We start from the raw sequence: 27,894 nt of genomic DNA on the forward strand, positions 1-27,894 counted from the left end.
ATCCTTTTAGATATAGAAGACCATGGAAGGGGGCGATAATTAATAGATTTGTTATTCTACCTAAACGACCCAACGGCCAATTGGCATCACCTATTAAAGCATCCGTATCCGGGTATACTGAAGATTCATAGAATACCAGAAGTCAACTATTGTGTCTACCAGGCCAAGGTCTTTCGGGGTTCCACATCCAATGAGACATTATCTGCGATCCCCGAAAGGTATCAATCTGACTCTGTCCCCTGCCCGCTGTCAGCCGGACGGCGATATTTATCTTGTCCAGGCCAATAGTGGTTTGCTAGAAGCGCAGGAGTAAAGTTGATGATAGGCATTTCGCAACTCCTCGAGACCAGTGAGCTTGCAGCCAGCCCATCACGCCATCGACTCTCCTACCTGCCATCGTCACCAGCCAACGGAACAACTGCCAACCATCTTCAACTGACGCTAACCAGTTCAAGTGGAACCCCCGTTCCCCCACCCAATACTCCGGGAATTCACGACACCCCCTGGGCTTTGCATCGCATTTGCTTCGGCGGAACCGGGACAAATGTGCCGGGGGGGTTCTGTTCCAATGTGATCGTTCAGATCGTGTTACTAAGGCGTCTTTATGTGGAAGGTGACTGGCCCATGGGAACGCGTTGCATTAGTCTAAAGCAAAGCTGAGTATAAGAGACCAGCAATAGGTCACCCAAACCACTCAAACGTCTGAACTTTAAACACGGTCACATTCCAAAAATTATGACTTATCCGTTGATTTTGGTTATCCTCAGCTTTACAGCATTAGCTGTGCTGCTCCTAGCCAAGCTCTCCAAGATCGGCCAGCGGCCTCCGGGCCTCCCCCCCGGTCCGCCAACAGTGCCGCTTCTGGGCAATTTACACCTGGTCTGTCTATGAGCAACTGGCAGTTTGGACGTCTCTGATAGGTTCAGATGCCAACAAAAAGGCCGCATCTACAGTTTCAAAAATGGGCCAAACAGTACGGGTGAGCATCTGGCCCATGCTTCGTGCTCCCATCCGACACTCGCTAATCGCTCAAGGCCGATATATTCACTGATCCTGGGCACCAAAACCATGATTGTCTTGTCACCAGATGAGGCAGTCAAGGATTTGTTGGACAAGAGGAGCGTAATATACTCGGACAGACCTGATATGTACATCGGCCAGCGCATCGCCAGTGGCGGCCTCAGACTCGTCCTCATGGTGAGGCGTCCCTGTCTTCAACTGTCTTTTCTAACATCGGTTGTAGAGGTACGGGAGTAACTGGCGGATGATTCATCGCATGATACACAAAGCCCTGAATATCACGGTCGCAGCAACCTATTTGCCCTACCAGGACCTCGAGAACAAAGTGCTCTTGACTAACCTCCTAGATACGCCAGACGACTTTCTGCCTCACATTAGACGTGCTTCCTATTCTCTTTCCACTCAGATGATATTCGGATTTCGGTGTATCAGTAATCAGGATCCAAAGCTTCTTCAGCTTTTCCATGTATACCGCATCCCACTAGGTCAAGGCGCCAATGCTAACACGTCGTAGGGCTTCGATAAATGGAGCGCCTTGTCTGGAAGTGCCAGCGCCCAGCTGGCCGATCTCTATCCCGCTCTCCAGAAGCTCCCCGATTTCATCGCTCCCAACGTAAGCTACGCAAGAAAGCTACATCAGGCTGAGAAGAAGATGTACCTTGGTCACTGGGCTAGGACAAAGCAGGCGATCGTGGACGATCGTGGACTCGTATGTGCACTATCAATCTCGCTCTCGAGGGGCATTTATAGCTAACCACATCCCACTCTCAGCCATGCTTCTGCAACGATATTTACCGCGCACAGTTGACTGAGGGATTCTCCGATGATGCCGCAGGTTACATCAGCGGGTCGCTGCTTGATGCTGGGTCAGATTCCACCGCCTCGACGCTCTATGGCTTCATCTTGGCAATGCTCATCTGGCCCGACATTCAGAAGAGGGGCCAGGAAGAGGTTGACAGGGTGGTTGGGCAAGATCACCTGCCCACCATGGAAGACTATGATCGACTACCTTTTATCCGCTGCTGCATCAAGGAGACTCTGCGGTGGATGCCCACTGTCGTTCTTGGTGTGCCACACAACGTGACCAAAGACGATAGTTATCTAGGCTATCAAATTCCCAAGGATTCTACAATCATCAACAATGTCTGGTCAGTACTTGGAATATTCTCTACATCACAATCTTCTCATCTAATCGTATTAACTAGGGCAATTCACATGGATGAGACCCGATCCCCGGAGCCGCGAGTCTTCAACCCAGATCGTTTCAAAGACATTCCGTCAACACTCTACCAATCCGTCATTGGAGATGTTGCAAAGCGCGACAATTTCGTCTTTGGTGCCGGGCGCCGCCTCTGCCAGGGTATACACATCGCTGAGCGCTCGCTCTTCTTGGCCATCTCGCGATTTTTCTGGGGGTTCAATTTTTTACCAGCCAAAGATGAACACGGAAACCCTATCCAGTACGATGCTGAAGACTTGGTTGGGGGTATTACCGTTCAACCTGCAGACTTTCCTGCCGTCATTGAAGCACGATCCAAGCGCAGAGCAGATATCATCAGGAAAGAGGCACAGGAGAGTGAGAAATCGCTTGACCCCGAGACTTTACAGTGGGTTAAGGTGCCAGAGGGAATGGTGTTTAGCAACGAATAGGTGAGAAGGTTGATAATTAGGGGTCTTTATATGTATGTTTAGAGCTGAAATCATGGCATCCTGCTCTCGCTGGCCGTCGTAAGGGCCCTTTCCGACAATTTGACAAAGTTGGCGTCGCATCTTTCAGTGTTCAGTCCTCCTGGACCAAATGCACAAGGATTGATAGAAACATCTAACTCCGTGTTCTTTGTACCGTAGCTTGTCCCAAATATCCGATCAAGGCAATATCTGGTCGGTATCGAGCCGAGATGACTTTGAAGCTTGTTCAAAGCTACCCCCTTGATACTTTGCTGGATCCATCCCCATGAAGCGATAGAATCCCAATGCCGACTTTGGAAGAGTTACAATTCTTGGCCAATCCTCATGGCCAGTCTTCTTTGTGATGATTCTGGAGAGGGCACTCTTGAAGCGTCACAAATCCTCCAGGGGTTGTATCTCCGGCGGCCTGTGCACACTCTCTGCAAATGACATGACCACATGGTAGGCTGTGTTCTGGGACACCGTCCAGGCAAACTAGACAGGGCAAGTGACTAACGAGCTTATCGACACCCCCAATCAACTTGTAAAAACTTCTTGTTTGGCCCAGGTGAATCGTGGATGCCTCCTTAAGCCGCTCGTGGCTGTCGCTGAGATGTTTGAGCCTGGACTTCAGTTCGTCGAAAGTCCTTTCGACAAGACTGCGGAATTCATTTTGCAGCTCCCAGAGTGAATATCTCGCTGAATGATTGCCTTGTTCGACAGCCTTATCACCTTGGTGGTGTGGGTGTCCGCAGGGAGCATTTACACACTGCTGATGTCCCTGGGGGGTCTGGATGGGGTAATTGCAAGGCCAGAATTTCATCCAGTATTACTCTACGGCCTCGTCGCATTACATCCAGACCTTCTGCAGTCTATGGAAAGCTCAGCAAAAGGGTCTCAGACATTCCTATGTTGAAATCCTGAAAAGGGTAATTCTTACCGGCCTGTTTTGCTCTCACACAGTGGAGGAAGAGACAAGAGGCAACAAAGCCGCCAATGCTGACCCAGAGGTCCATACCAGTGTGGGATAGATCTCGATGCCCTCGGACCATTCTCGCCAGGTTGAATATTGACCAATTGAAGTCAGGCGAGAAATTCTGAAGATCAACCCAGGCATCAGAAATGTTGAATGGAGTTTCGTACTTGGATGCAAAATGTGTGAACGCCTTGCGGACAAGGAGAGGGAGGGTGGCGGCATTCCACTTCCACTGCACCCAATCTTGCCGTATTTGTGGCTCTGGACACACTTCACTGATTCTACCATAGTTTCTTTATTTACTGGTGCATTGTCGTTGGCCGCTAGGAAGGTGCACAACACTAACCGAGAAATAGTAACGACGGAGAAGATGCTCTGCCGAAAAAATGTAATGTTCCCTGGTCTCCCAGTACTGGATATAAGGTTGCAGTGCCTTGTCCTTAGAAATATCCTGGATGCAGGGCTGTTCGAAAAACCATTTTCTCGCAGCACTGAAGTCGTACTCGTGAGGGTCGACTTGATCACCTCGGTTGATAAAGACAATGCAAGCATTTGGAAGAAAAGGCTTGTTGTATGACTGTATGGTGGCATTATGCCCCCATTTCACTAACTGAAAAACCGCGTCATCAAGCCGACTTGTGGGGATTGTTTAGGCCTTTATCACTTTGATTGAAGAGAGGCAAGAGTTGCTTACATTCTACTAAACGGAAAGACGACCACATCCGAAAAAACATAGAGAATCTTCGGGAATAGAATCCTCGTAATCTCTTTTCTAGTCCAGGTACCAGTGTGCCTGGGCATCTTGCTCCAGATGATGTCCTGTGAACCGGGCTCGGGAATTTGGGAGGCGTGTGGCAGAGGATCGTTGGAAGCTAAAGCACCAGCCAGAGGCTTTTTCATCTCGGCAGGAATTTCATCTCCATCCATTCCCTCGCACTCGGCATACAGAAGAGGGCTTCTGGTCCGAAATGTTCGGGGATCGACGTAGAGGTGGACGCTCGACGAGGCTGACTGGAGGCATCCTGAGTCACCCACGGCCGGAGTCTTGAAGTGATTCGCAGACAAAGGGTCAGAAAACTGCAAACGGGTGAGAATTATCAAGGCCCAGACACGTCCAGTCAATTCATTGAGTAAACACACCTTAGACAACAGGTTGATCAACGTGCTCTTTCCCGACCCTATTAGAGGTTAGCACAGGTCATTATGAATCAAGGAGCATGCGACGCGCACCCGTTGCGCCCACAAAAGAGACCAGGACCGGGTAGGTAACAGACGTAGGCGTCTCAAAGGAGTCCACCAACAGGTCATACGCAAGGCTCTCGACCAACGACCAGTCTCCAGCTTCGTTATTGTGCCTAACGCCAAACCATTCGCTGTTGTCGTCGATCTGACGCAGACGCGGGGCCCGGGATCGTTTTATTGCATCATTCAAAAGAAGGCAATCGTCGAGTCTAACTTTGAGAATGGAATGCACAACGATGGCGTCGTTCGGGACGGTCTGGTAATGGCCTAGTTCTTTTCTTCTGTGCTTTTTTATCTTGTACCAGCAATCGCGGCAGAACATCTCATCACAACGCATGCAATAATAGTATGGTCCCCGATGATCCCCATTTTTGGAACACTGGGCCCCTTCCCACAAAAGTGCGTTGAATGACATCGAAAATATTGAAGAGCCCGAGGGAATGATTCTTTATGATTAGCTCTCGGCCTCGTATCTACACAAAAGTTGACCTACTTAGTGAATGCAGATTCCGCGGGGGCGCCCGTTATTATGAATGACGTTCAGGGCAACGGTGACTGAGAAGGTGTTGTTTCTTAAAGCAGTGATAGTAAGGTCGATAAACCAAGACGAAATTACCCAGTAAGGGGGGAGAATATTTATAGACCCCGCTGGCAAGCTCCAAGGCTATGCACTCAGCAAATTAGCAGGCTGGCTGTAGCAGCCTCTGGGTCCCCTATTAACGAAGTCAGATGCCTAATCAGCGAAGCGTCAATTACCGCCTCTTCCGACACCTTGGCAGCTATGTCATGTCCAATGACGGATCGTGGCTCCCTCTGTCTGTGCTTGACGCCCCAGGCAAGACGACGCAATCTGAGGCAAAGGGGACACAAACGTGTGGTGCACATTCAGAGCCTGATTCTCAACCCCGCTCAGCTGAGCCAAGTCAGATCCAATCAAAGCAACTTGGTGGTCACACTGCATTTTAAAGATGCCGTCTCCCCCCAGTTTAGTAATTCTCATATGATATAGGTGCATTTCCGGCGCCTAGGGGTTTGAATTTGAAGAAGCAGGGAGTATTGGCGCTCACCTTTAGCAGCGAGGAGGATTACAACCACCTCAACTCCTCTGATCGTATCAGTATTCACGGTGTGACTGATCTAGAGCCGGGCAAGACTTTGACTCTGAGAGTTGTACCGACGACTGGAAAAGGAGTGGAATGGACGACCCAGGTGAGGCATACCATGAGCGGTGAGGAGATTGAGTACTTCAGAGCAGGAAGCGCCCTCAACTTGATGGCGAACCGGAAGAAGAGCACTCAGAGTTCTCATACACTGTAGCAAAGCGAGCAACGTAATATATGCTACAGAATTTTCAATGTTAGATGAAAAAGCTGTTGTATCGCAGCATTCTAAACCTACATCGTTCTTAGTCTACCTATGCACCCTAACAAACATGCCCAGCTTTAATGACCTGCTTTCTCCCCGAATCCTCACAAAAGGACCTTGAAGATGCCTATTTCCCCAGCCCAGGCCCTAGGTCCGACAAAGCTACTTCCAGAATACTCGCCCCTCCATCAATCTCCTCGCCGTCCGAAACACTGTTGCAGACTCCAGCTGTCCCTCGTGACTAATATCGGCGGCCACGTCCAGTGTGCCGCTAGCATGACAGATCGTCATCTCCGAGCCCGAAAGGGAGCCAGCAAGACATTCGGCCACCGTCGTCCCAGGAATATTGACAGCCGCTGCGACAGCGAGGGCGACAGTCACAGGAATGGCCTTGTGGGGCTGGCCAACTGACATTGCCCTCACAACGACCGTGTTGGGCTGCGAATCCTTGGGCTTTGATACAATGCCGATCTTGGGGACGCTGCCGGGAACCGAGTCTTCTGTCTCGGCGAGACCCATCTTCACTCCAGCCTTGCGACGAATCTCCTCGAGCCGTCTGAGCAACGCTTTGTCGGCATCAATGTCTTGCGGCGACAAGGCACCGCTCACGCCCAACTCTGCAGCAGGGACGAAGCAGCATGGATTACCGGCATCGACGCAAGTGATGCGGGCTCCATCAATCATCTCTGACTTTTCCCCTGTTGGGAATAGCTTCCCTGTCCGTGATCCAGCCGGATCGAGGAACTTGAGCTCCACGCGGGCGCCGGTCCCAGCAACACCGTCAATGGCAAAGTCACCGTTGGCGGCGGCTTCACCATCGACGACTGGAAAAACCTCTTGGATTATTTTTCCCGTGTTTGTGTTGTGCACCCGGACTGTAGTCTTCATATCTTCGTCGACAGTCGGAGACACAAGCCCACTGTCGATGGAATATGGGCCTACGGCAGCCGACATGTTGCCGCAGTTGCTCGAGTAGTCGACATCTGTATTCTTGATGCCCAATGATACAAACGTATAGTCAACATCTGCATCGGGTCTCTCGCTTTTCCCCACGACGCACACTTTGGACAAGCTAGAAACACCTCCGCCTAGTCCATCCAGCTGTCGCCCATATGGATCAGGACTACCAATACACCCGAGGAAGATTGGACCCCAGGATTCAAGTTCCTAGGGCAGATCTTTGGCCTGCAGCATGATGGTCCGGGAGGTTCCACCGCGGTAGTAGGCAGCGGGGAGACTATTCTGCCTCTTGAGTTCAGTGTGGGTCATTCGACGGAAGCATGGTGATGTCGCTCGAGAGAGAGCGAGGGGGCAGATTGGCCTGTGCAAGGCGTGAGAGGTTGATCGAGAGAACATGTCGACAATGATATCCCTACTACAGAATGAGAATTGTTTTATAAGATTCTCCTCAGTTTTCGGTGTATAAGGGGTAATGTAAGTGGTAGACCATGAGCCTTGGTGCCAGGTTGGGGGTTCCGTCGGAAAGGTCCGATCGCCCAAGGCCGCAGGATTGCTATGTCGGATCCATCCGACTGCCAATGAGCTAGGTCACCGCCAGGGACAACATGTACTCCCTTTCTTTGTCGGTCAAGATATATTATCTGCTCGCTTTACCTTGAGACCGTCTTGATCGTTCATTATCTTCATCCCGTTCATTGGTATGGCAGCTGCAGTGGCAGACTCCTACGCACAGCCGGCTCTTCAGCCGAGAAAGCGAAAAACACCATGGCGAAATCTCCTTGTCGGAGCCTTCATGAATCTCACTCAAGGCAAGTCCTCGCCCCAGAAGCCCGTATAACATTGGATTAACAACTGGCAAAAGTGACGACCCTGGGTCAGCCAATGGAGGTTCTCAAGACGCACGTTGGCGCCAATAGGAATGATTCCCTTAAAGATGCTGTGCAAAAGACATGGGCCCGTAGGGGCGTCCGTGGTTTCTACCAAGGCCTGATCCCTTGGGTGAGATCCTCCAAGACTGATTTCGTCCAAAGCTAACCGCCCCAGGCTTGGATTGAGGCATCAACAAAAGGGGCTATTCTAATTCTCACTTCGACCGAAGTTGAGTACTACGCAAAGCGCCATCTCAACGCTGGCAGTGCCGTTGCTGGCGGACTAGGCGGAGTTGCTGGAGGTGCAGCCCAGGCCTATCTCACAATGGGTACGCATTTCCACTCAGCCGTTTTCGTACTGTGCTAAACAATCCAACTAAGGTTTACCACCTGTATGAAGACTGTCGAGGTCACAAGAACGAAGAATGCCATGGCAGGAGCCCGTGTACCAGGACCCATGGAAGCCTTCTTCGACATCCTAAGGACAAAGGGCATCAGGGGCGTCAACCGCGGCGTCAATGCCGTGGCTCTTCGCCAAATCACTGGCTGGTCATCAAGAATCGGCATCGCAAGGCTCGCAGAGACAAACATCAGATCCTTCAAGGGTAAATCAGCCAAGGACAAATTGTCTTTTGGTGAGACGGTCGCTGCCTCGACGATTGGCGGTGCCCTTGGTTGCTGGAACCAACCCTTCGAGGTGAGTTAATGCTATTCATCCCCCGGTTTTCTCTTCCTGCTTACGTGAGACTTATGCAGGTGGTGAGGATAGAGATGCAGTCGTTGAAGGCGGATCCAACCAGACCAGCCTCGCCAACCATGGTCAACACAGCCAAACATATCTTGGCAACTTCGGGACCGCTAGGCTTCTTTCGTGGTATCGTTCCGCGTATCGGCGTAGCTTCTTGGGCAACGATATGTATGGTTGGTCTCGGGGATATTGTAAAGGAGGCTTTGGCAAGTCAAGGACACGCGAGGAAGTGATCAGCAGCAAAAGACACAGTTATTAATACATGACTGCATCAAATCCAATACCGTAAAGCCATGAGTCTAACCCGCTGTCTCAACTCCCGAAGCTAGTCGATGCGCCTTCTTATCCTCGTAGACTTTTCTCATCACCCGTCTGATTGTGTGAACTGCATACAAGCAAACATTTGCCTCGGATGTCGCAAGCAAGCCCTCGATCTGATCTGGTGTCAACATGAGATTGTACGACGTAGAAAAAGACGCCTTCTGTTAGAACTCATCAGTATGATGATTAGCACCATGGGAGCAGAACTTACCGAAGGATTGAAACCTGGATTCACGCCGTTTGGCAAGAGTGGACAGTAAACGATGTAAATCTGCTGACCGTTTCGTCTTGTTCCTTGAAATACTTTGGCGTAGTGGTTCATGTATCTCGACTCAATCTCCGAACCGTGAGTTGTGATGCTCTGGAAGTTGAAATGAGCGTCTTGCTTAGGTTCATGAAATATTCCTGTTTCCTCTCCGAGCTCTATGTGAAAGTCGGCCGCAAAGTGGTGCAAACGCTTGATTGCCGCCCCTGTGTGCACATCTGACGAAGCATCAAAGGCGATGAAGATGTCAACCCCTCTCTCTGGTCGAGCTAAGACGTGATTGGGGAGGTTGTTTGACATGCCACTATCCATCAGTCGAGTGCGTCCTTGGGCCTCCCATGGCATGTCAGCTACTGAGTGATCTGCCGCTGGGACATCAGCCATTGAGCGAATACCATCGCAGACTGTATTCTTCTCGTGACGAACTTTTACTCCTTCTGGGCCGTGCAGGGGTCGCTCAGGAGTGTGTACCCTTGCCCTAATTGGCCTTTCAAGACCATAAAAGGGATTCGGATCGTGTCCCGCGCGGATGGGATTTCCCCACAAACCCTCCCACCTCTTCATGCTCAGAAAGCTATTGAGAAGGGACAGCAGTCGTGCCATTATGGTTCCCTTTGCCATGGTCGCCAGCAGAGTTGATATGTATCCTGTCAAGGGTCCTGCGGGGGCACTCGTGCATTGACCTAGCAATAGAGAGAACGACTGCTCCGGGCGTCGATCGATCGAGTGGCCTGATATAAACGTGCGGCCCCATGCCCAAGTGGGGATGTATCGATTGAGATCTGGGCTTCCGATCTCCAGAGGTGAAATCTCGAACCACTGAAATTGTCGTTTGGGCCGAGGCTTGATGTCAACAGTCAGATTTGCTAGAGGAGCAGCACGATTAGGAGAGCCCCCGTTGTCCTTCTCTATCCGACCCTTGGTACGCAATGTCTTGACAGAAGATGTCGAGTAAACATCTTGTTTTGGCCCATACGAGAATCTCGGTACGCGCCTCACCGCCGTCAGAATCGGCATTGGTTCAAGTCCTTTGTCGATCCCCGAACGATGCCAGATCTTTGACCACTGAAAGGTAGCTCTACTCAGCCTCCCCTTGGGCTCTCGGGACAGAAGCTGATAGGTAGTCGTTAAAGTGGCATAGAGATCCATGATTCCTAGTCCAATGATGCTGGTCTGGGCTTTTCTTGCGAGCGGGCCAATGAGAAAGTACACTCCTCGCTTACTCCGAGCAACCATATCGAGAGCACGAATGCTCATGGGATGCGCCAGCTCGCTCGCAACGGTGAGATAGTGCTGAACAAGCCCTGAGATGTCGTGTCGCGCAATGGTGTAGTACGCCGCAAGTGTCCAGCAACTTCCACTCACACCTGCAACCCAGGTGACACAGTCCCAGAGATGAAGCTTCTTCGCTGCCGAGATGAAACCAGTCAGGCCGTACATGGCTCGATAACCTCCTCCTGAGCCCCCTAGGGCAACAAGGGGAACATCTCTGGGATCGACTTTCTCGCTTGGAGGAAGGCCAAGAAAGCGATGGAGTGAATCATCGCCCGCTGACGATATTTTTCGCTTTCGTAATTCAATGAAGCGTCGTTCTTCATGATGCAAAGAAGAGCCATTTCGGACTTGAGCATCCCATTGAAGTTCGGGATATGTTTTGAGATCTTGATCATCGCGCTTCAGCAGTGCTTTGACCTGTGCCAAGTCAACTGCTCTGCCATACCATCTCTCGACTATATGGGCGGCTCTTCTCCAAGAACTTGCTGGAACTGAGGACTCAGCACTGTTGTGAACAATACTCCCAGCTCGGTCCCGGAGTCTGGGTATGCTGTGCAGGCTCGGCTTTGTTGCCAGGATACCGTGGATACGAAGCCGAGGTCGTTGACTGGCGAGATGCAACCTCGAAGTGACAGGAGTGGCTTGAAAAAAAGTGACCAAGGCGCAAAGACAATAAGTTTTGACGTACAAATAAGTAGGCGATTGTCGAAAAGACGTGAAGATGACCATCTTGACTGCGCGCAGCTGCTCTGTATGAGAGAAATAGAGACAAAAGAGTCAAGAATGAGCCATTTGTAAAAGGAGCGCCTACATTCGCTGACGAATTCGAGGGCATTGATGCAGCCAGAGATGGTTGCGCATGGCGCCCACGTGGGAGTTGATTGGCGTTTTCATTCCCGTGTCGTTTCCGTATTTGTCTCACCCTTCACAACAAGTAGGCAGACGGTGATGAGGATGTCTTGATGAAATAATTGTGAAATGAAAAGTTGAATAAGGCTGGATGAGCCTCCAATAGAGGCAGGTTCACTCAATATTGATAAATACAAATAAAGAGCTTCTGGTGACCGTCAGTCTGTAGTCTTCACGCACCGATTGTCGAGTTCTCATCTCAGCCCTGCAGTGAACATCCAATCGCGTCATTCATTGGTAAGAATTGATTGAGACTTGAGTGGACATTTCATTTTTTTCCCCATGAAAATTCCCACTTGCACTGATGTGCGAAAGAACTAAGTAGTGAAGACTAAAAGAGTTGGGTGAGATGAGCGAATCACTGAGTCGCAGCCATCTTATCAAGAGTCAGGCTAACCAAATGCCTTACTGACAATCCAGAACGTTTACCGCTTACAAGTCCTCTCATCTTAGTCTTCGCGCCGCCAGGCTAAAACGGCATCTTAGCCTGGCGCTTCGGCCGAGTCCCAAGTCCGAAATAGCTGCACTATCGATTTTGATGGATAACGCCCCCCTGTCGCCCCAATCAACAGGTAGACTAAAACAATAGTAGAGCGATAGTCTCAAGCCACCCCCTAGCTGACGAGTGCCCATTTCAGTTATCGTAAATAAATGAAGAGGTTTCTCCAGTCTCATTTACAGAATCTTTCCGACCTCATCGAAACCTCTTGACGCCATGGCTCTCCGCAAAGTCCTCGCTGCTTGTGCAGCTCTTGCTCTGGTGGGCGTCGACGCCAGCCGCTGCAGGCCCCATTCGAGCCACGCGATCTCTTCGTCCACCGTGACCGAATCATCAACCGTCATCACGTCGTCTTCTGCTATCGAGTCGTCAACTGCTACCTCGACAACTGTATCTGAGCAGGCCTCCTCGTCGACAACTGTGTCCGAAGAAGTATCATCGTCTACAACTCAGAGCAGCGAGGCTTCATCATCAACAGTCGATAGCAGCGCCACCAGCACCACTTCCACTGTGCCCACATCGACCGGCTATCTTTCCAACCCCGGTTTCGACAACAACGGAGCTGGCTGGACCCTTGCTGGACAGGCCTCCATCAACGACTACAACTGGTATCACGATGCTGTCGGCGCTGCGTAAGTTCCTACAAAGCTTCCTACATGTCAACAATTTGCTAATACAGAAAATGCAGTCTTCTATCTGTTACGGAAACCGGACAAGACGCAGGGAGCAGCATCTCCACCCCTCTCAGGAACCTCGTGCCCGGACAAGACTACGAGGTTTCCATGTACTGGTCGCTCAACTGGTGGTGGGGCCCCGACGTCTGCTCCTACGTCTTCTACATCGACGACCAAGACTTCACGAGTGCAGTTCAGACGACGAGCGGCTGGGTGCAGCTGTCGACAAGTTTTACGGCGCCTAAGGCCGATCCAGAGCTGAAGATTCAGCTGTGGTGCTCAGCCATTCCTGATAATGGAGAGTCGGACTGGGAGCCGTTGGTGAACGCCTACATCGACGACGTGGCTATCGTTGAGTCTAATTAGAAGGGGACGATAAGATATCTCGAATGATCCTTGGCTTTGAGAGTCATGATGACACCGAATTATACCTATAGCGGATAATATTATTACGAAGAGCGCCATCACCCTTTGACGATTAGTTCCAGAGAGTGGCAACCCACCACCAAGTCCAGCGGTGATAAGATATCGTGACAGTTACCAAGATAACAACATTATGCAAGATATGCCGTACTTAGCCGTCGAATACGTAAGATATGCTCAACAAAAAAACTCGCCAAGAAACCGTGCCACCAAGCTTTCTTGGCTTGTGGAAACCCCCAAGAAAAATCTCGGCAAAAAATGGCGGCAGTGGCCAATATCTTGGCAAGACCCGCGTGCCAGCGTAGGATTTGTAATGCAGATCCGGGCCTTGGCTGGTAGTATTCTTTCATCACTGTAATGCAGAATGCAGCCTTTATTGGGAAATACTTCTGAAGGCCGATATCTCGGTGGAACCTCACGACATTTTGACAAGAAAAGCGAGATGTTGTGTCATCTCGGATGAGGGCTGCTGTCCCCCCTTACAATCTCACTTCCCCTAAATCACAACAGATCAAGAAACGGTTTTTTCGGGTGACAGTGGAAATTTATGACGATCTAGTCCATCTGACATGTACAACATCCAGCTCCCGAGTTTCAATATCAAATTCCGTCGATAACGTAGAGAGCCGATATGTACAAGAATGCGTTATAAAAAGAATACCCAAATCCCAGTTCTCCATCCCATGCATATCCCTGTATCCCTCGCCAACTCCACTAGCAATCATGATAAAGGGCCGACGAGAGCTTCATTGCGTGCACGCGTGTGTATCGCTTAGATGGTAAAGCGGAATCGGGGGCTGCGCTCACCCATCATGTCGATCTCGTCCTCAGTCTTGCCCTCCATGAGGTGATCCTGCTTGCCCTCATCACGGAGCTTGTTCTGGCGCTTGAAGTGGAGGTGCAGGATGATGTTGAGGAGGAGGGAGAAGGCGAGCATGCCGATACTGGCACCGTAGCCGGGGCGGAAGTGAGGCTTGTCCTTGTTGGAGAAGAGGAAGGGAGAGGCCACACCAGAGGCGTTACCAACAGTCAGGTGCATGCCGGTAGAGAAGGCTCGCTTGCCGTAGCGGGGGTTGTTGGAGGGCACCCAGGCGAAGGAGATGCCCGAGGACAGGAAGATGCCGATGGAGACGAAGCAGCAGCCAGCATAAGAGACACCATTGCCCTTGCCAGAGATGAGCATGGCATAGCCGATAATAGCAGAAGAGATACCACCCATGACAAAGTAGCCTCGGCGCTGGGTCTTGTCGCTGAAGTAAGCGCTGACGAGGTAGACGATGGCACCGACGGCGTAGATGGGGACAGTCATGGCTTGGACCTCAGCAGAGTTCCACTCGCCCATTCCGAGGATGATGGTAGGCAGGAAGACGACGAAAGAGTAGAGCATAGCAAGGCAGGGGAAGAGAGCGAAGCAATAGCCCCAGGTAGTCCAGTCCTTGATAGCATCAATGACGTCCTCCTTGAGAAGCTCGCGGCTGTTGCGGGCACGGCCGACCTGCTCCTCGTGGATCTTGCGGAGGTTCTCACGGTCCTCGTCGGTGAGGAACTTGGCAGTCTCGGGGCTGTTGGGGAGGACGAAGGGGATGATGATACCAGTGAGGATGGTGGGGATACCGTTGATGAGGATGACCCATCGCCAGGCGCGCCAGCCAAGAGTGTGGTCCATGAAGCTGATGCCATAGGCGACGAGACCACCAGCGACACCAGAGGCGGCAGCGGTGGAGAAGAAGTAGGCAATGCGCAGAGCGAGACTATGGCGGCCGTAGAACATGGACAGGTACAGCACGACACCGGGGAAGAAACCAGCCTCAAAGATACCGAGGAGGAGACGGCAGGCGATCAGGGCACCAGTGCTGCTGACCCAGGCGCTGAAGGTGGCGGTGATACCCCAGCACAGAGTGAGACCAGCGAGGTAGCGAGCGGGTTGGAGCCTCTTGATAATGAGGTTAGAGGGGGACTCGAAGAGCTGCAGAGTTGTTAGCTTCAATGTCTGAAGATGTGTATGGGATGTGACGTACACAGTAAGTGACGAAGAGGACAGAAACTGTAAGCTGGAAGTCGTTTCCCTTCATGCCAAGCTCGTCTTCCATACCGAAAAGACGGGCATTGCCAATGTTGACTATGCATTGGTGAGTAATTGCTTTTGGTGAGTGGACAATCAGAGCATACCTCGATCCATCATGTTCATGAGATACACCCACATCACCGTGGGGATGATGCGGAGGTCAAGCTTCCGGAGAACGGCCTTCTCAGTGGCCTTGTCGACAAACTCAATGTTCTCACCGCGCGCCTCCTCAATGCCCTCGACCTTGCCCTTTCCGTCGGAAGAGTCAGAGGTCTTGGGCCTAGGAGGTTCATGGACCTCGTGCTGAGTATATGACAGGTTATCTTGTGCCGTCATTGTGAAAGAGATGTGCTCAAGCTGAAGATGGACTAGTGTGGTGGGGGAGCAAAGGACAATAGAATATCCTGAAGCTTCGAGAAGCTCAAGACTAGAAGAGAGAGAAGGGAGGAGGAGGGGAAGCCCGAAGGAGTGGGACTGGGGAATGCGATTGCTTGCTGAGGAGAGAGTAGGATCGGCGAGAGAATGGCAGGACGGACTGAGTGTTTTATAGAAAAGCCAAGATGTTAATCCACGTGGGTTAAGACAAGACCATCTGGGGCCCTACTCTCTCCTCTTCTCCTCCACAACCCCAAGGCTCTCATCATTTTCCGCCCCATATTCCATCAGACCTCTGTGCGTTATTGCCAAGGCATGCAAGCTTTGCTCAAAACTTGCCACGCGAGGCATTTGCTTGGCGGGTACCCCGTATCTCTTCATCTGTAGGCCAAGCGACTGCGACGCATCCGCTGGCCCTTTTTTCGCCTTCAGGCTGAACAGACAGAACCGTGTCACTGGACGGAATCCCTCCCCTTGCCTTGTTCCCCCATCCATCTCCGAGATGATCTTGACAAAAACCCATGATCCTAGATCCCCCGCAGCACAGATTCTCCCTCCCCGCATGCCAAGACTCCCCGACGACTCCGCTATCAGGCTATTCCCGCGCTGGCGGGTGCGCCCTCCGTCTGGGGGAGGGCGGATGAGGCCATGGATCCCGTGTCGGAGCATGCGCGCATAATAAAACAACAGAGAGGGCTATAGAGACAAAGTGTCGAGAGTCAGAGGCGGTTTTCCTCGACGAGGCAGCACCGCACGACACACGTGGCTTTCACGAGGTAGGTGACCATTTCCCTTCTCCAAATGCAATGCCGGGCGAGCGGAAGTCCCTCACTACCCCCAATCCTATTGCTAATAACTCGGAGCTTGGCCCTGCATGGCCCTGATAAGGGGCGGTTAAGGTGGTGGGCGGGCGCCCTCCCTCCCTCTCCTCTCCTCTCTTGAGACCGCAACTTGGCTGACGTAATATATGTGCATTATTCCGCTACCACATACAATTCGTATCGGAGTTTCCATTTTGTGAAGAAAGTGCTTGCTCCGCCCCTGTCGTGAAAAGTCTGCACATCTCTCGCGCACCGCACAGCGCTGGTCGTCTCTCTGTTTTCCCCCCTACTCCGCCTTTTTGCGCCCCAACTTTTTTCATGCTTAAAAATATGCATAGGCCAATCACCAAGAGGGGAAATGCTAGACTTTACCACAGTAGGAGTAAGCCCGTCTCATCGCTCCCTCAACCGTTTTCCCCCTTCTTTCCCCCCTCCCCATTACTCTTACCAAACTCCATCCACCCATCTTGGCCTTCGGTCTTGTCTTTGCTCGGCGCCAAGTGAACTGAGCCCGACTCTCAGGCCCGCAGAAAGCACAGACGAGGCAAGAAGGACTCGCGTAGGCCCCAAGATCAGATCAGATCAGATCACCGTATGACTTTTCCTGCTGCATTCCAACATCTACCCGAGGGCATGGGATCTTGGGGAGCAGGCAGGACAAGAAAGCGGGGAGGGGGGAGGACGAGTACCTTGACCCCATGGGGACCCCATAAACAAGGAGGTGAGGAAATATGGAGAACTTGGAGAATGCGGCCGTTCAAGCGCGCCGGCCAAGGCTTTGCCAAGCGCCAACCAAGCGCGCCAAGCCTGCCAAGCGCGAGTTGCCTGTGGACAAGTCGAACGAGCTGGTTGTTTGGTGGATCGATCAACCCTGACGTCGTCATGCCCTGCTCCCTGTCATGTTTTGGCGTACCCTGCCCCGGCCGCCCCCGCCAATGCTTCCTTTCCTTCAGGGCCCAATCTCTGGCCCATCTCTTGTCATCTCTTGTCATCTCTCTCCCTCTCTCTGGTCTGTTTCCGACTCCCTCGGTTCTCCGGTAGTCCGCTGAGGTGCTTGGACACAGGTCGAACCACCGCGGGGAAATACCTTGAGGATAAGTGATATCAGGGATGTGTCGACTACAAGTGGCGGCGGCGGCATAAAGGTGAAAATGCCGCGGCTGAAAAGCTGAAGCAAGCTGCATCTTTCCCGTGGCACCATTCTGTGACTGTTGACGAGCGGTCTAGTTATGATTTTGTTCAAGATATACATCATGGTGCCACTTTGCGCATTTCTCAGTGAGTCTGGAAGAGGTGTCGGCAAACGAGGGAAATAATCACATCAGCAACCAGGCTGAGCAGTTGTCCCAGAAAGTAATCCGATCCCATATCGACCTCAGTCTTGACCAAACGCCGAGAACATCACCATGACGCAGTTTTTCAACCACCCTGGTCTCTACTTATATCTGTGCGTTCACGTTGGCCTCGTTCTCGCGTGGAAGACGCGCAGAAGATGGCGTTGAACACCATCCTCATGCAAAATGCGCCCTTCTCGCGTGGCAGCCACGAGGGCCTTTCCCGTCTGCAGTCATCTCGCTGATCCCCTCGTGTGTGTGTGTGATGTGTGTGTTGCGTCGTGCCGCCTTACCCGCGCTCTTAGCCAGCAAGGTCGCCGCCGATCCTCCAAACACTAGCGGTTTTTTCTTCCCTTCTCCGAGTTTTGCTAACCTCGGTTACATCCCGCTTCTCCTCTTCCCCCAATCCCCAACAGCTGAAGTTCAGAGTTTGTCTTGTCTCCTCCTCTCCGAAGGACTCGAAATTGGAGAAACACTCACGTTGGGGTTTGGGGTTAAAAACGTTGAAACTCACGAATTTGACGATATCTCGTAACTCCGCAAAACATGGTGTTTTCAAAAAAAAGAAACCAAGATATCAAGACGTGAAAAAAGTCGCTCAAAATCCGGGGAAATGACCGATGAATCGTCTCTTGGCAGATATTGATCTGAAAGAGGCATTATTGATTCGCTCCCCCGGTTGCCTCCCACTTTATCTTGGCGGCCCCAATTCTCCGCTTTGAGCGCTGAGGCCAAGAACTGGTGATTGGGGCGAGAGACCCTTGTCGTTTCTGTTGCCGCCGTGAAATTGGCTCGCTGAGGCTATTCAGACAGAGCTGAAAGCCACGCAGTTTAGCTTGTGCAATCTCTCTATCGCCGCCATTCGTGATTTTATTAGACTTGACACATACTGGCCTGATGACTATGACATCAAAAATTCAGATTTAAAGTTCAAATCAATTTCCAGGGTCTGTATAATGCGCATAAATGAGGATGCGACGGACATGAAGCCGTTACCACCTCTCCTCTACCCTACACAACCAAGTGTAACATCATCCAGCTCCAGATAACCGTTCACTAGTAAAACAAAGCCGGCCTATCCCCGCCATGCGGCGTTCGCATGCAGGGATTCGCAGCCGTTCGGGCTGAAGCCGTGGCCTTGCAACAACCTCGGTAACGGCTGCTGCCCTTCTGAAACACACACAACACACTTGGATGTCAGTGAGTATAAGGTATTGTCGCACAGATCATGACTGGCAAGGGTTAAAAATAGTAGTTGGTGCCCGACCGGAAATAAGAAGGGTTGACCCTGTCGATCTTGAGAGCGTGCATAATGCGATGGCCTGAGATTGCTATCAAGATGTGAAAGAGACACAACATCTACGATTTGAGAAGGGCTCTGAAAACTGATCGGCTTAACTATCATTGGGTTGCTACCAGCCATATGCCATTTGTGTTCACGTAGTCTTTTTTTATGCTAGGTCTAAGTTCTCAAGCCCTTCTTGGAGATGCTGCCTACAGGGATAAAGCTTCTCAGCACAGGCGTGATCAATGCTCTACTAACAAAGAGCTCTCCATTGACTGACTGCTATGAAGGGTATTAAAAGCGTAATCTTTGTATAAAAATCTGTAGATGTTGTTTAGACATACTACGGCGGCCATCTATGACGGGTCACTTTGGGTGGGGGATGGGAATGAAAGGACAGGCTGATGATAATAGCTCCATGCAAGTACTTCTAGGATGCGGACAAGCTGGCATATCCTTGCGTAATCTATATAGGGTTATAAACGCATCGAGCTCATAACTAGAAGAATAAATTCAGTAGTGTGTCTGCGATGCATCGCGTTTACGACTGGAGGGCCGCCCCCGAGACTTCGCCTTCCACTCTCCTAATCATGCCACTAAGCCTGAATATCCCAAAGCCTGTGTAAGGAGGAGCCCACAAACGAAGATCGATATCAACGTGTTTGGTGTCCTGAAAACCACGATTCTTATAGAAGCTATACGCTGCAGGCTCAGAGCAGAGCGCAAGGGGAACACGATCGGCATGCGCCCTGAGGAAGGCCTCTTGTAATAACAGTGAGCCGATCCCTTTCTCGCGATGCGATGGCTTGACGTAAATATAAGTCAACTCTGTCCCCCATGTTAGCAGGGCCATAGTTTGCTGCTAGGGGTCTGTATACCCAAGTGCTCGAGGCTATCCGTCTCTCGATTTATCTCAGCCGCGGCGTTTGTCACTGCCGACCAGACACCTGCATGCATGCCCTCTGGCACGTTTTTTTCCTCGGCATCGCTGCCAATCTCAGTGTCTTTTCTCGCTTCAACAGGAGTCTTTGGCGTCAACACGAGATAACCGACAAGCTCATTCGACTCTTCATCCACGGCTTTGAGACATTGAACTTTGTCGTTGTTGAATGACGATTCAACAGCACGTCTGTACTGGGGTTTCTGGGCAGCGTCATTAGGCCAGTCTAGATACAACAGTCGGTTGATGGTGAGGCAAAGCTTGGAGGAGTGCACAAACTCTGCGAGCATAGGCAGATCAGAGCCAGCGACGGGGAGAATGGAGATGGCCATGATGTCTTGGTTTTTGCTTTTCTGTAAAAAGAATCCTTGGGTTGGAGTAGGCGCATCATATAGAGCCACAATCTAGGCTCCAATGTTGCTTGCTGATCTTGGCAGAGAAAGTATGCCGAGTATGGGCCGAGGGATGACGAATCTGCGCTGATCTAAAGGTGTTCTGTATACTGAGTGCCTGAAACTAGGCACCTGCGACCTAATCTATTACCAATATTTTCTTAGTCCTCTAGATCTAAACAACGATTAAGTGACGCGTCCCGCCATTCACTAGGCAGCAGATTATGGTAGGAAATGCTCTAAACATCTACATGGAAACCGGCCGAAAGAAATACGATACCTCATAAAGAGTAGAGAAAATTGCAGATTGCTGTCTTCTCCTTGTATCCTAGACACAGAGCGTAAATATCTAATCCCAGAGGTTACCTTGCCTAGGTAGTTTCTCATCAACAGGGCCCTACTGCAATGGGCCCTTCGGGCAAGTTCTACCACCGCCCTTTATTGGATGCCAAGTACTGCATATCGACAGCTCATGGACTAGGGGGGACAATTTTCCTACTTAATCCGTTACTAAAGAGTAGGCAATTCAGCGGCGAGCAGGTCAAGGAGTGCCAGATCGGCAACAATGAATCACACCTACTACGTCAGCTACATTCCCCCCCCCTCTCTCACTCACATAATTGTAACAACTCCATCCTCCTAGAGATACAACCTAGAATCAGCAAGTCATTCACCAAACTAGCATTATACACCCTCATGTCAAGTAGCAGCCATAAGATCCTTTCCTGGTCTCTCACAATCCAGTCGCCATCGATATAGAATCCACGCCGGGAACTATCGTGCCTAATATCTATTAACCCCCCCGATTCGTAGTCAAGTAGTTGCCACAGTCTGATAGAGAAAGCGTTATAAAAGATTCAATGACCCGAACTATCTTCATTAGAGTGCCCTCGCCTAGATTCAGAATTTGAACTAGGTCATCCCATACTGATAACAGCAGCAGGCTATTGTCAGGCGAGAAACTCATGGCTCCTATCACTCCACAAGGTATCTCGATCTTAGCATAAAGCCGCCCTGTTGCCGTGTCCCACACCCGTATTGTGTCGTCTGTTACGTAAGAGACAGCGATTTTTGTTCCGTCAGGGGAGAAAGAAGTCGTATAAATGTGCCCAGTGAAATACACATAGGATCTGCTAGCCGACGCAGAATCCCAAATCTCAATTGCCTGTTCTCCACGCTTACCTGCGGGAAAAGCGATCGATTCTGTCTTGGGGCAAAAGGGGTAAAGATCAAAGGTGTCATTACGGCTATCGAGGGACAGGCTGTCGCCAGCTTGTGATTTCAATACTTGTCGGGAGGTGCCAGTCGCAGGATCCAACAGGCGCACGTAATCCTCTGAAAATAAAGCCAATGTATCACTGTCTGACGAAAAGCCTATTGATATGACCTCGTCATCATATAAGTTCAGAATATGAGCCTCTTTCCTTTCGGCCACACTCCAAAGCCGAACCGTGTAGTTGGCATCGACGAACGATGCGAAAGCCAAGACGTCGCATCGAGGTGAGAACGCAAACGTAAAAACATTGGGAAACCGAGCGCCTAGTGATATCAGAGTCTCAGCTGCAATACACCATAGCCCGAATCTGAAACTCTGTTGGCTGAAAGTGCCGAACCCCTTGTCCGGGATGCCAATGCTCATTGATGGGAAAGTCGTTGCTAGTTGCTCGGCAGTTTACATGCCCACACTCTCCCCTGTTGATAGGATGAAAGCTACGCGCGTTATCCGCTTCCTCGCCAACAAACGATTCCATCTAGGCCAATTAGCTGATCTTAATCGCAGTAGCTAACTAACCTGGCACCTACGCGGACCACTGATATTCATCCAGGACAAGGTGGGTTTTGCCAAGCCAAACCCTTGAGCCAAATACCTAATTGAGCAACCTGTGCGAAATTCGACTGACAAGATCCAACATGCGGACTGGCCAGATTCATGTGATGGGAGGATCCATGGTGGAGTGGCATAACCCTTAGCCATGACCTGAAATTGCCTTGTGCATTAGCACATTGACTTTCAAATTCCCATGATCCCATCTCGACCGATCTCGGCTCTTAAATCGCGGCACCAATGTCGGCCGTGGCGGAGATAGCTGTGTATCTTTCCAATCATGACACTCAAAACGCGTTGCGGGAACTAGCCCTGGTCAGTTAAGCTTAATATCAAAGATATCACCTTCCTGTTTCATCCTGCCCCTTGCATTAGTCGCGGGATATATCTTTGCCCAGAGTGACAGGGGCTTCGGAGATAGCGAAGAGTTGCCAAGAGAAATAATGATAGAAAGATGACCTCTCAACCTGCCTTTCTCCTTGTCTTGAGTTGTTCAGTCAGTTCTTCTGCCCAATCCGAGCAGAGAAACATGGCATTGTCTACGCAGCACCAACGGCGCTCCGCCGGTCAACGGTGGAATGCCTGGACAGCGGTGATGCTTGTTCTGGTGGCCTTGAGTTCCTGGGTCCCAGTTTCCAATGCCTCGATACGATCCCCACGACATCTGCATCGCCGAGAAGCAATTGCCGATGGTGTTGATTTAAGGGTGCTTCCCATAGGAGAGTAAGTATCTCACCTTTATTTATCGTCATCAACAATTCTAACAGCATACTAGTTCCATCACCTGGGGCGCCCAGAGCTCAGATAGCAATGGCTACCGCAAGTATCTTTGGGACAGGCTAGCCAACCTAGAGAACAAACTTGACTTTGTTGGGAGAAGAGCTGATAACGTCGGCATGTCTGACCCAGACCACGAGGGACACCGAGGCAAGATCATCGATGAGATCTCGGATCTGGCCAGTATTGGTATAAGCGCAGCCCCCAATATCGTTCTCCTCCATGCTGGAACCAATGACATGAACAAGGACGTTGACACTGGAAATGCCCCTGCACGCCTCAAGAAGCTGATCGACAAGATCTTGAAGGTGTCCCCCAAGGCCGTCATTTTGGTTTGTCAGCTGGTTCCATCAACCAAAGCCCAGACAACGCAGCCACGCATCGAAGTTTTCAATGCTGCTATCCCCGACCTTGTGCGTGATCTCAGGTCGGAGGGGAAGAAGGCGCTTGTGGTTTCCATGAACGAGGCCGTTCAGCTTTCCGACATTGCCGATGACCTACACCCCAACGACAGGGGCTATCAGAAAATGGCGAACGAATTCTATGATGCCATTCAACAGGCTTCTCGCTTGGGTTGGATATCCGAGCCGGGCACTCCGGTAACCCCCACGGGATCAACCCCGGCGACCCGGTGCCAACCAACCCCATCGTGGACCAATGTTGGCACCATCGCGGCTGGCGCCAAGGTGTATGGACGCCATCTCAGTTTGGCATTTGTGCAGGACCAATGCTGACACTCTGTAGGGCTTATGCTGACCCCTCATTCACGCAACAATGGGCCTCAAGGGGTGTTGTACATGACGGTGACTGCCCTCGTGATCGTCTTCACTTTATGGACCTTGATGGCGATGGCTTGAAGGACTATGCCTGCGTTGACGCAGACACTGGAAAGACAAAGGTCATGCTTAATATCGCAGGCAGCAATGGCAAATGGTCCGGTAACTGGGGAGAAGCAAAGACTATTGCCTCGGGGAACAAGGGCCGTCTCGGCTCGGGAGTCAGGTTTGCCGAGTGAGTACATTTGCCGTTCTGCTGTTTCTTTGTCTGTTATGAAAAGAGCTTTGACTGACTGTTGCGTAGTCTCAACGGAGATGGCAGAGATGACTACATCTACGTCCACCCAGTCACGGGTGATATTACCGCATGGATCAACAGAGGTGAAGGTAGCGGTGGTGCGCCATGGCAGTGGCAGTCTATCGGCGTGATTGCCCAAGGAATCGGGGCAACAACCAAGAATCTCCAGTTTGTGGACCTCAATGGTGAGTGTAGCCCTCGACAACTACTCCCTCGTCGACATTAACTAACGACGCCATCTCGTAGGTGATCACCGAGCCGATCTCTGCCTCGTTAACCAGGACAGTGGCGAAGTGAAGGCCTGGATCAACAACGGGGCCAGCATCATGCCTGACTGGTATAGGCTTGACACCATCGCGACGGGAGCCTCCAAGGCCCCAGACGATTCCGTCATCCTTGGCGACTTCACCGGCGAAGGCAGGGCCGACTACATGATGGTTGGCGCCGATGGCAAGGTGGTTGGGTTCATCAACCGTCTGCGAGAAGATACGATACTACCGAGGTGGTTGGGGTCTATGGTGGTCGCCGAGGGACCGGCCGATACTGAGCGAGACGAGGTTCGACTGGTTGACATCACTGGCGACGGCAAAGTCGACTACCTGCGTATTGAGAAGAAGAGCGGAAAAGTTGCGCTGTGGGAGAATATGAGCATAGGCGGCAAGTATCAACCCGGAGAAGGAGTCTTTCTCTGCGACTGTAAGTCTTATTAGCTTGTTTTGTTTTTATACGCTAACGGGAATTATGCAGTGGACGGTGATGGTGCAAAAGACTATTTCTGGGTCGACCACGAAGGCTCAGGCTGGGGCTACCTGAACAAGGGAAAAGGATCCAACGTCTGGGACGACTTGGGTCAGATCATGAAGAACAACCCTCATGACAGAGAGTCGATCCGGATGGGAGTCTTGACAAAGAGCGGCCGCGCAGACTACATTGTCGTCGACAAGGACAAAGGACAGGCCTGGTTCTGGCAGAATCTGGGTCCAAAGGCCGGCTGGTCTTGGGGTGGCCAGTCAGAGTGTGCCGCAGGCCCCAAGGAAACCCTCAGGAAGAAATTTGGATGGGAAGAGTTCTATCCACGAAATGTGCGCTTTGCTGAGTAAGTTGACCCCCCCTTTGACCAAGTTCCTTCGCCTTCTAACGGACAACCGCGATACAGCTTAGACGGAGATGGCCTTGATGACTACATTTACATGAACAACTATGGAGCTACCGTGTGGTGGAAGAACATGGGCACTCTGCCGATTACCTGGGGGCCTGCCACGTTAGTTGCCGACGGACCAGCAGGGGTTATTCCTCAAGATATTCACTTCGCCGATACTAACGGTGACGGCAAACTGGACTACGTTGTCGTCGGCCGAGTGAACGGGCAAACACGGACCTGGCATCACCTGGGCTGGCGCGACGATGGCTCGATTCGATGGAACACGCCGCTGAGCTTCGCCGAGAGAACCGGCTCTACTGGATCTGCCATCAGGATTGCCGACGTAAGTTTGACCGACCTGCCCTATCTTAACCCAGAGCATCCTCTAATTATCCATGTCCTATGCAGATGACGGGAGATGGACGTGCCGACTACGTGTCCGTGGACCCAAACAACGGGCGACTCAACCTTTGGCACAATCGCTGCTGGCCGCTTGAGTCTTCCGGCGACGGATCCTCCGGGGGATCTGACGAAGTTACCTGGAGAGACATTGACTGCACAAGTCCTGGTGCTCACAATGCGACTTACGAACCTTCCTTCCGCTGGAACACACTCCGTTGCTCCGAGGCCTGGGAAGACGCCCTAGACCATTGGAGGGCTCGCAGGGGAAACAGCAACTACAACTTTAGTACCATCATCAGCGACTACTTCCATGCGGAAGATCTGAGGAACTGTGGGAATATGATTGAAGAAAACAACTGCTATGGGACCAAAAAGTGTGACGAACGACATGGCGGCGCGGCGCCCTTCTTGTTGCTGAACTCCATCATCGTCTTGTCTCAGGTATGTGCTTCTCTCCCTTATCTCCCTGCCGCAGCAGTAGGCTGATTGTGGAATAACTCGAAAAAAGACCTTCTGGAACATCATAAACCTGTTCAGGGACGCAGCGACTGATGTCAAGGGCAGCATTGGGGTCTTCGCCAAGACCTTCGCCCCTCCTGAGAGGAAGGATGGCGTAGGCCTGTATGTCATCCTTGACATCGTTGCCATGGGCTATGCCGGTATCATGGCGCCTTTCTGGAACCGCTGGGCCCGGAACCTGGACTGGTCGAAGCGCAACTCGGATGACTTTGACACAGTCAAGGATCTCGTCAACGACATGACATACCAGGGCATCACGCTGGCCAAGGATCTCATCACCCAAGAGGACAAAGACATAGACCCGGAGGCTCTGCTGGAAGACCAGGTCAGCGGCATCACAAGAGCATGGAGGAGTGGGATGGAGTCCTACGCCGAGACCCTATTCAACGGATCCGACGCGAGCATAAAAAGGATGTCCAAGCTCATGGCCAGTGGGAAATTGGTCGATCCACTGTCGCAGCTCGAAAACGTTGGAGATATCAACCTTGAGCTCAAGAAGACGCTCTACGGCATGCTGGTTCCCATGGCGTGGAGAGTGGCCGGCCGAGACTTGAATCCATTGTACGTACTACCCCTCAAACTACCTCAGGAGCAAGCTGACTCTCTCTCGGCACAGCATCCTAGACAGCGGACGGAGTTGTCAGGACGCGCCCAACGACGAGTGGATCAAGAATGTACTTGGCAAAGACACTCGCAACGACAGGGTTATCTGTGACAAGGGCAAAAACAGGGCGTACTATCTCGTCGGTGCCGTGGATCCCTCCAAGAACTGCCCAAAAGCTGGGTGGGATGAAGAAACCGCCGAGTGCAAGGACTTTGAAGACCTCCCTGGTTTTGGTGAGCTAGGCACTCGTGTCGGTCAGAGTGATGAGGACGCGGATAGTTCTTCCAAGGATTGGGGACTCTTGTCGGCCGAGGACATTGTGTTTGGGTGAGTTTCCAGTCTTTGACTCGTCGTTTCTCCGAGTTTCCTGCTGACCCGCCGCCTAGATCCCTCGCAACCTTCAAGGCCAACGGTTATAAAAACACCCCCGAGTCAAAGCCACGTGGGGAATGGAACAGCCTTGACCAGTGGGAGGAAACGCTCGATGCTTTGGTCGACAACGACGTCAGAGCCCCGTACTTCTTCGACCTTCCCGTCTGCAATGCCGTCGATGCCTTCCTTAACTACAAGCTCGAGGGCGAAGGCGAAACCAGTAAGAAGAACAGAAAGTACTACTTTCCGTGCAACGAGGTTATTGACTGGGACATTCCTGACTGGGATGCCTGAGGCTGAGCGGTGTGAAGGGTTTTCTTTTTTTATCATCTTACTTTCTATTTGTATGTATTATAACTTTCAACATGTTTTATCACTATATATAGCGTCATGATCTCCCTGTCCACTTGATAATAGTGCTGCCCTTTGTGTTGTCATATGGTTAACGGTGCTGGGTGAGACAGCTATGAGACCGGTATGGGAGGACATTTGGGCACACGTCGATTGCTTGGTGGTGGAGGACAACCGAGCGGATGCCCTCAGCACCCAGATCAACTACCCAATGACTCCGGGGGCTTTTTACAGTGGTGTTGCGCCTCAACTGATGTTTTCCTTTTTTCTCTCATTCTTTTTGTATTCCCCACTGTCCTACACTTTCCAGAAAGACTGACCAGGCCGTTGCGGTGGATTGACTGGTTGACAGCAACTCCATCCAAGGCCTTTGCATTATAATACCGATAGATTACAGTTCTGG

General features: G+C 51.4%; 6 protein-coding genes across 6 annotated transcripts; 3 read left to right on the plus strand and 3 right to left on the minus strand.

Moving 5' to 3' along the window:
- Positions 1 to 1,068: 1,068 nt before the first annotated feature.
- Positions 1,069 to 2,670, plus strand: LRP88_11473 (cytochrome P450; the record flags this gene model as incomplete). The annotated part of the gene is made up of 4 exons (XM_083247899.1): positions 1,069 to 1,197; positions 1,535 to 1,729; positions 1,792 to 2,168; positions 2,226 to 2,670. The coding sequence occupies 4 exons, from the start codon at positions 1,069 to 1,071 to the stop codon at positions 2,668 to 2,670; spliced, it is 1,146 nt and encodes a 381-aa protein (XP_083096406.1).
- A 3,763-nt stretch (positions 2,671 to 6,433) lies between these two features.
- LRP88_11474 (uncharacterized protein) lies at positions 6,434 to 7,225 on the minus strand (the record flags this gene model as incomplete). Its single annotated transcript, XM_083247900.1, has 1 exon — positions 6,434 to 7,225. One exon carries the CDS (start codon positions 7,223 to 7,225, stop codon positions 6,434 to 6,436), a length of 792 nt encoding a protein of 263 aa, XP_083096407.1.
- Positions 7,226 to 12,333: 5,108 nt separating this feature from the next.
- On the plus strand, positions 12,334 to 13,157 carry LRP88_11475 (uncharacterized protein; the record flags this gene model as incomplete). The annotated part of the gene is made up of 2 exons (XM_083247901.1): positions 12,334 to 12,749; positions 12,806 to 13,157. The coding sequence occupies 2 exons, from the start codon at positions 12,334 to 12,336 to the stop codon at positions 13,155 to 13,157; spliced, it is 768 nt and encodes a 255-aa protein (XP_083096408.1).
- An 829-nt stretch (positions 13,158 to 13,986) lies between these two features.
- Positions 13,987 to 15,615, minus strand: LRP88_11476 (major facilitator superfamily domain-containing protein; the record flags this gene model as incomplete). Its single annotated transcript, XM_083247902.1, has 3 exons — positions 13,987 to 15,180; positions 15,233 to 15,333; positions 15,384 to 15,615. 3 exons carry the CDS (start codon positions 15,613 to 15,615, stop codon positions 13,987 to 13,989), a joined length of 1,527 nt encoding a protein of 508 aa, XP_083096409.1.
- Positions 15,616 to 19,934: 4,319 nt separating this feature from the next.
- Positions 19,935 to 20,366, minus strand: LRP88_11477 (uncharacterized protein; the record flags this gene model as incomplete). Its single annotated transcript, XM_083247903.1, has 1 exon — positions 19,935 to 20,366. One exon carries the CDS (start codon positions 20,364 to 20,366, stop codon positions 19,935 to 19,937), a length of 432 nt encoding a protein of 143 aa, XP_083096410.1.
- Positions 20,367 to 22,780: 2,414 nt separating this feature from the next.
- On the plus strand, positions 22,781 to 27,434 carry LRP88_11478 (uncharacterized protein; the record flags this gene model as incomplete). Its single annotated transcript, XM_083247904.1, has 11 exons — positions 22,781 to 22,974; positions 23,027 to 23,716; positions 23,773 to 24,039; positions 24,109 to 24,287; positions 24,349 to 24,798; positions 24,850 to 25,198; positions 25,259 to 25,586; positions 25,652 to 26,086; positions 26,154 to 26,725; positions 26,781 to 27,095; positions 27,155 to 27,434. The coding sequence occupies 11 exons, from the start codon at positions 22,781 to 22,783 to the stop codon at positions 27,432 to 27,434; spliced, it is 4,059 nt and encodes a 1,352-aa protein (XP_083096411.1).
- Positions 27,435 to 27,894: the final 460 nt, after the last annotated feature.

The sequence above is a fragment of the Fusarium phalaenopsidis genome (assembly GCF_050370095.1).
Source record: "Fusarium phalaenopsidis strain FUZ10S chromosome Unknown contig_32308, whole genome shotgun sequence".
Taxonomy (NCBI): domain Eukaryota; kingdom Fungi; phylum Ascomycota; class Sordariomycetes; order Hypocreales; family Nectriaceae; genus Fusarium; species Fusarium phalaenopsidis.